Here is an 8026-nt window from a genome sequence, read left to right on the forward strand (position 1 = left end):
GAGGGGGGGGCTGGAGAGGAGATGGTGAACTGCATGTGAGACAAAAATTTAGGATTCCTGGCAGCTCATCTAGGACAGTGTGGTGGTAATTTGTATCTGGGAGTAGAATTTGACTATGAAAGTATCTTTTCCATTACAAATAAATGGTATATTCTAACTCCCAGAACCCAAAGAGTTGTAACAGAGGAACAGAGCAGGTGACAACTGGACACTTAATTGTCCACACTGCAGAGAATGACCCAGTAACACACACCTTGCCTTGGCAATGGAGGGTTGTCCTGTATTGAATAACAGTCAGTAATTCAATCATTTGCCTTTTTCTCAGTGAAATGCATCCGAAGTGTGCCTGCCTATTTTGCTGAGACTCTGTATTACTCCATGAAGGTATGTACATGTTTTCCATCTCCTCCAGCTACAATTCCTCTCCCTTTTGCTTGTTCTTAGCTTCTTCTTTCACTGTAAGTGCCAACAGGATGCTGTTGGCAACTAAGTATCTGCAAAAGGTTCAGGGCATGCAGATCTGAGAGAGGATACAAACAATTCATAAGGTTTTCTTTGAATTCTTCATGGGTTTGTCAGACTGTAAATCATTTATGGTCTCATCAGCTGTTTCTTGACTTGATGCTGTTACATTAGAAAATATCTGGTGACATCACTGGCACTTTCAGCTGAATAAAGTCTACAATGTCTTCAGGTGGATGTACTGAGGAAGTAAAGACAACCAAAACCTGAACTGTAAACTGTGCAAATTAGTGCTGTTTGGTTTGGAGGTAGTTACAGACTGAAGGCAGAGTTAGCTTTGAAACATGAGAAGGCAAAAAAACTCATCGGGGAAAAGGAAAGAGGCTTAAACAGCTACAAGAGTTTATGCAGGGGAATCACATTAGCAACACATCTGTGTTTCTGTTGGCTTTGCCTTCTCTTGGGTGGGAAGAGATAAGCAGGGAAAACTGTATTTTTAACTCCTAGTGGATAATATTAATTAAAGCTAAGGTAGGTAGTCTGTTGTTTTCAGGCAAGTTCCCAGCTCCCCTGAAGAATTCCTCCCTTCCCCTTGCTGGAAAGCCTTGAGGTATGTTTGTCACCAGATGGTTGTGCTGATGAGGTGTCAGCATGAGAATTAGTGATAAGACACAAAACGATGGCTTAATTTTTAAAAGTTGCTTTACTGCTTTTATAGATACCAATGTAAAATAGGGTTCAGGTGAAAAATACAAACTATTATACCAGTATGCTGAACTGTATGAGGAGGATTGCTTTTTTCTTATTTATTAATTTTTATTTTTTAAAGAATGCTATTTTTCTGGAGGGTTTAGATTTTTGTACACTTTTATTATGAGGAGCCTGAAGAACGTGTGCTGGTGAGATCCCCAATTAATTTTTTTAAAATGAATAAAAATCATTAAGCACTTCAGATAAGAAAGCTCTTCATCAATTATTACTTTGGCGGAGGATTTGCACTTCTAATTTATCGGTTTGGCATGACAAAGTTCAACACTGAGCAGAGTTTGCTTTCATGATTAGGTGGGGCAGAGCTCGGCTTTTACAGGATTCTAATGTCAAATCCTACTCAGAAACCACTGGACTCATGGCATAACTTCTGAGCAGCCTTAGGGCATTTTTAGGTGTAATCCAAGAATGTTGCACCCAGTCCAAGGATTGAGTGACCCTGAAGATGATCGTGGGGGCTCTGCCAGGTCCTTCCCTGAGGTGCATGAGCAGGTCAGCACATGGACATTTGTATCGCTTCAGCTTGTGTGGAGTCTGCCTTGTCTGAGCACAGAGGTCAGGCTTTAGTCTGCCCAGACTGCCAGCACAGGAACTTCAAATGCTTGAAGTAATCAAGATGAATAAAAGAGTGGAGCATGTTTGTGTGGTTGGAAAAGGTTTATAAAGTTTGCCTTCATAATAAACAGCTGAATGGTCCGTGGAACAAGTTGCTCTGCTGTGTCTTGCTGTACAATGCTACATGTTTTGCATTAGTCACTGTTAGGATTTCTGTGCCCCACTGCAGAACTGGCTGTGGTTCTGCAGTCTCAGAGTACATTGGAAGGCTGATTTATGTGATGCTGATTGTGGTGATCAGTTCTCCTGCTGTGTAACCGTGGAACTGGGTTATTTGGCATGTATCTGAGCATTCACAGTTGAAACCTGTGAGATGAAACATGAAATGAGAGGTCTGACCACATGGCACTTGACAGAAGTGCAGGGATTAGAGCACCCTGCAGGGTCAGTCCTCTGTTCTCCACATTGCAGTGTGAATGTCTTGTGATACTGTCCCAGTATTCTCTGTTTTGGAGTTGGAATGTAATACAGGTTTGATTTGAGATGCCACTTGTTGCTTTCTTGTTGTACCCTGGTTGTTTGTATTTGTTGTTTTGTTGCAGCCGCTGTCCAGAGCAAACTCATATTTGAATCTTCTTGAATCTCTTCTCTGCAGGGGGCTGGCACTGATGATGACACCCTGATCAGAGTCATGGTTTCCAGGAGTGAAATCGATCTGTTGGATATTAGGCGGGAATTCAGGAAGAACTTTGCAAAATCCTTGTATCAAATGATTCAGGTAAAATGACTGTTCTGTTGTCAGGGAACACAGGGGTGATTGAGGTGGCATTGTTGTCACAGTGTATTTTCTTGGGAGGAGGTGGATTTGAGTAGAGCTGGATGACATTAAACTCGGAGTGATGTGGTGGGTCTGCACTTTTGGCAAGCACTGCATTGCATTGTTTAAGCAGGGGACACTTCCTATGGGAAGCTAAAGGTTTCCTTCCAGTGTTCACTAGGACAGATGCTGTGGGTTTCTGAAATGACAATTATTCATACACCCTTTTTAGCTACTGCTTCACTTCCTTTTTCTTGCATGGGTGCCTTGTAGTCAGTGCTTCAGAGAGGGTGCTGGCTCCAGAGAAATGGCACTGGGGCTGGGAGTCTGAATTATTGTGAGGTTGAAGTTAAAATCTTGGGTTGTGGTGTGGAACCTTTGACACCATTTCAAAGTGGAAAGCATTTCACTGTGGAACCAGTCTGAATCATAATCTCCTTTGAATGATGGAAAGGGGCAGGAAGGGAAAGAGCCAGCGAGGAGTCCAGAGCCAGCTGTTGCTGCACAGTTGAAGCCAAAATGCTATTTTTCCCCTAGGATTTTCTTCTTGTTTTATGTTTAAATGCTACTTTTTACAATTTTCTGTTATCATTCCTGACATTATGCTCCCTTGATTAGGCTGGGTGGAGTTGCTTTTGGCACTGCCAGTCCTGCCCACACAGCTGTCCTGTGGATTTTGTATCAGAGCTTCCAACTGATTGCCGGGAGCAGGGCTGGGACCTTTCGAAGCCGTGGCAGGTGCACTTTGCTCATCAAATGTGTTGCTTTTGGTGCTGCTTTGAGGCTTCTCCTTTGGACTTCCTCCCTGCAGATAAATGTATTTGAATAAACCCTGGGCAGCTCAATCACAGTAAAGCTTTTGGAGGTTTTTATGTTTCTGAAAGTCCGTCTGTGTAAATGTACAAGAGGCAGAGGATTTCCTCGTGTCATTCCTGAGTGGGGAGTCATCCCTGTGGATTTCCTGTGGGTGTGCTGTGCTGGGGCCCTCCTTGGCTGGTGTGTGTGTTGATGACTCACAGTGACTGCTCTGTGTGTTCACAGAAAGACACGTCTGGGGACTACAGAAAAGCCCTGCTGCTGCTCTGTGGTGGCGACGATGAGTAACGGGGACACCCAGGATCTCTTGTACTCCAGCTTTGTACCCCATAGTTGGCATGTCTACCTAAGTTTTTATACCTTAATGCTTTGTGGCTGCTTGAATTTATACTGGCATTGCACTTATTAGGAATGAGCATATTGTTAGCCAAGTGATCCCTTCTTCTTCCCCACATCCCAAGTTACAGGAGTTTCAAGTGCCTTCGGTGATATGAGAGTCATCTTCATGGAAGATGGATGCTGAGGACCAAGTTCTTTGCAAGTGTTTTTGCTGAAATAGGAAAAAGTAATCATGTATTGCACTAATCGTTTGAAGATTATCCTTTTTTGCATACATTTCCACCAAATGTTAAGCCGGTTCTAACATGACAAACAAAGCAAAAATATCCTTTGTATGTAATGTCTGAATGAGTTTGCTGAACATAATACGAGCAATCATTGGAAATCTAAAGGACCAATAAATTTTTCCCCTCTTATCACAGTTGTATGTGGTTTTGAATCTATTTTCCCTTTCATATGATATCACTGCTACAAATTGTTGGTAAGTATTTCCTACTGTTTTTCAGGCTTCTAAGGACATATATGATGTTTTGCAGCTCTTCATCTTCCTGTCTAGCCTAGTATATGGTGGTGCTGCTGTTCAGTGTAGCTGGGAAACCAAATTACTGGTGCTTGCTGGTCATTGCGTTCTCATTTTGTGCTGCTTTGTCTCTCTCTTCTCTGAAGCTGGGGGAAGAAAGGGAAGCTGTTGCGCAGTGCCAGAGTAGAGCAGATGCTGCATTGTAGGACCAGCCAAAGATTTCTGGGATGGAAGCAAGTGAAGAAGAGATGGGAAGATAGTGATGAGTCCTTCAGGGATCTTAGATGACAAGAGGATGGCTGCAGCACCACTCTCATCAGGTTAGCAGGGAGCAAAGCACAGGCTCAGAGAAGCACCAGCCTGTGACATGGGCTGCCTTAAATTCTCTGCTTTAGTTCGTCGTCTGTGACTGGCACTGAAAATTAAATTGACACGTGTGAAGGAGAAGAAAGAGGCTTCTGTCTCATGCTTTATAAGGGCTGAACACCCTGGTTCTAAACAGCTTATCAGTTAGTCCCATACATCAGCTGTGAAAACTGCACGTTCTAATAGTCCTGTTCAAATTGATTCTTCACAGGTTATTAAGGCCTTTAAAACTTTCCTATTGAATAAACTTAAAGTTTTAATTTTTGTATTGTAATTCTGAATTAGTACTGTCATGATCTCCTGCTACTGAAGTACTTGGTTTTCAATGTATAATATGAAAGCTCTTTTTAGAAGTAAATATGTCAACCAAGGCCAAAGTTTCTCTGTTTTCCATTCTGTCACAGACATGCACTCCCTCTTTCCTGCTCATGCACTCTCACTTTCATTCTTTCTCCACCCTGCTTCTTTTTGTCCAAATTCAAGACTTATGGATTTGGGGTTTTGTGGGTTACTTTTTTTTAGTAATTTTTTAAAGTGATTTAATATTTGCCAAGGCAAAATCATGCACAGAAATCTTTGCTAAGGCACTGCTTTCTACTGCTTCAGAGATTAGGCACTGTATTTATTTTTTCAGCTTCTTTCAGGTCCTATGGAAGTCTTAGGAAGGTAGCATCTGATCTTCATGATTTGTTATCAGTCCTCTTGTAGATTTTGGTGAAGCTCTTCCAGCAAGGGTTGAACATTGTCACAAACCTGATGCTTACAGCTTGAATGGAATGATCTGAATTACTACCAGAATTTGTAAGTAGTAACTGAACAGAAGTTGTTGGGGTCAGTATAATATCAGACATCTGCAGAAAGTTTTAGGATGCAAGTGGGCAGAAGTGTTTGAAATTCCCTTTTGAAGTAATTAAACTTTCTTTAACAAGTCTAATTACAATGGAAGGAATGTTATTGAATTATAATATTTCTAGTATCTAGTATGTCACACCCTTTTATGAATACAGAATTTGGTATTTCCAGTACAGCACATTCCTAAGAGAGCTTTAAGCTACAGCTGCCAATTAATTAATTACTTCCTTTGGCAATAGTTAATCATTGGTGTGTTTGGGGTTTTTTTTCCCTCTCCATCTTCTGATTTTGATTCATGAAAATCTGTGTTCTGTTGGTTTCTGGCACAACTTTGTGTTGAGAAATCCTATCAAGCTCTTTGCTAAGTCAGGAGCCAATTGGAGCATGAGCACTAAAATCAGCCCTTGCTATCCATGAAGAATCTGTTTTAAAGCAAACTTCAGTAAATCAAATATTGTTTTACCTGAAGAGCCTGCTGCCCTTCCTTCTTTGTCCTTCTTCCTCCCACAGGAGAAAGTGTTTTAGGACCTACTATTTTACCATGAGAAATATTAAACTCTTTATTTGCTTTCATCACACCTTTATCTTTGCACTATTGCAGACATAGTGTATTGGGGGGGAAAAGTGATCTTTATTAACTTCTTTACTTGATTTTTCCCTCAGTTTTCTACTGATGCATATGAAATTATGATTTTGCTTTATTTATATTCCTGAGAAGTGCTATTTTCTTATTGTTTCTTTATCGCACTTCCACACTCTGACAGCTGGAATTGCTGTGGGCATTTATTTACTCAAACCTGTCTTGAAAGCAATAATTTATGAACAAGGCAATATTATGCATGAGGAGCTCTAAGCAGTAACTCCTTTTTGATTTAGTGTTCAATACATCTAAAAGTCAAACATCAGCCAACTTATCCACATATATCCATAGCTATACATTTGTAACAGGCAAGCTCTGGTCTGCCTCCATTTGGCATTCAAGGAGAGGTGAGGTGGCTGGTGCAGAACATGGAGCTGCCCTGGATGGCTTTCATCACAAATAGTAACTTTCTCCTCTGTAATTAACCCGTTCCGTGTCTTGCAAGTTTGAAATGAAAAAACAATTCCTCAGAAAGACTATGGTATCAAAAATGATGTTGTTGAAAAAGAATCTGGAGCCTGGAGTGGGTATGTGACTCAAAAGCACTTTGTAGGTAAGTCACCTGTCAGGTATCTGCAGGTCATTGCTCCTGATGTTGCATTTCTGACTTTATCTCTTTGTCTCAGTAAAGCTTCCAGTCACGTAGTTGTTTTGTCCCTGTCCAACAAAGCATCTACAGAAACGTTGCAACCCCACAGAGTGGCTGCAAACAAACCACAAGGGTTTTTTCTAGTCGTGCCTTCAAGAAGCTTTGCTGTAATCAGCAAAAAGAGCTGAGTGGAGAGGTTTACTTCCAGTCTTTTAGTGTCTGTAGTTACAGCTCGAGTTCCTCTGGGTGTCGATGGGGTGAGTGAGAGTGAGTGGAATTCCCATTTCCCAAATGGGACAGGAGTCCCGTTCTCCAGAGAGTGCCTGTGCCATTCGCCGTGCAGGCAGGGGATGGTGCTGTTGTTCCAAGTAACCTTGTGCAGGTCGTGGTGCTGCTCAAGATTTCCCTTCTCTCTCGAATCACTTGCTTAATATTTTGGGGGTTTTTTGCACCTCTTTCAGATTGCTTTCCTCAACCTAAAGCGTGAGTCAAACAATTGAATTTTTTATTATATTTTCAGGATCCTTTAATATAATTTTGTGTGCACTATGAAATGAGAGAGACTAGTGAACTTTATTGGAAACAGAAGCTGGGTTTACACACATGACATTTTTATTAATGTTAAGCATTTCCCTTCTGCAGTCTGAGCACAGACAACCTCCAGTATTCCACCCCAGTCACAGTTAGGAAAAATTAGAAAATCTGTTTTTGTTAAACTCATGCATTTACAACTTGTGAGTTTAGTGGAACAGATTTTTCTGTGCCAGTATTATTTCATATACAGAGATTTCTCACCTGCAGACCCTGAATTATTGCCATATTTTAGTGAGCCTGGGAGGTTATTTCATATTATTCAAGCAACAGCATGACTGCCCTGGACTGTGTAAAGAAATGGAAAGGCTGTGGAGGATCTGATATTTTAGGAAGTAACTGTGTAATTAGCAGGAAAAACTCATCACTCTCATGGAGCAGAAAGGACAGATGATATTTTTAATTTTTTTTTTTATTTCAACCAGTTGTGTATGATGTGATAACAAACTGAGAGCAGGAAAGAGGAAGGATGGTGTAAGACACTAATCTAGTCTGCTACTACAAGAGGAAAGGGCCAAAGTAATCTTCCATTGGTGTCTGTGGGAAGTGGACTCATCAATCCTCCCGGATCTAGAGTATATGCACATAGAATTCCATCCACAGAGTACTCTCATGGTTTTAACTTTTGGCTACTTCTAGGCTTAATTTCAGTAAGTAGCACAATGGTAAAACAAGAGGTCCTGGTCTTGGTCTTCCTTTTACACACATCTA

The 8026-nt window shown here is 41.2% G+C and overlaps 1 protein-coding gene and 1 long non-coding RNA gene across 4 annotated transcripts in view; both read left to right on the forward strand.

The window, feature by feature from the left end:
- ANXA5 (annexin A5) overlaps positions 1-4178 on the forward strand; it is a 41946-nt gene extending 37768 nt beyond the window's left edge. For all 3 annotated transcript variants that reach the window (XM_032684972.1, XM_032684970.1, XM_032684971.1), the window contains 3 exons: positions 326-384; positions 2441-2563; positions 3644-4178. In XM_032684972.1, the coding sequence (XP_032540863.1) occupies positions 326-384; positions 2441-2563; positions 3644-3706 (245 nt within the window). In that variant the 3' untranslated portion in view covers positions 3707-4178. The remainder of the gene's footprint in view (positions 1-325; positions 385-2440; positions 2564-3643) is intronic.
- A 355-nt stretch (positions 4179-4533) lies between these two features.
- On the forward strand, positions 4534-7402 carry LOC116785447. Its single transcript, XR_004356543.1, has 3 exons — positions 4534-4597; positions 5278-5444; positions 6581-7402. It is a non-coding gene; the product is annotated as an uncharacterized LOC116785447 (long non-coding RNA).
- The last annotated feature ends 624 nt before the right edge of the window (positions 7403-8026 follow it).

Source organism: Chiroxiphia lanceolata, chromosome 4 (assembly GCF_009829145.1).
Source record: "Chiroxiphia lanceolata isolate bChiLan1 chromosome 4, bChiLan1.pri, whole genome shotgun sequence".
NCBI lineage: Eukaryota > Metazoa > Chordata > Aves > Passeriformes > Pipridae > Chiroxiphia > Chiroxiphia lanceolata.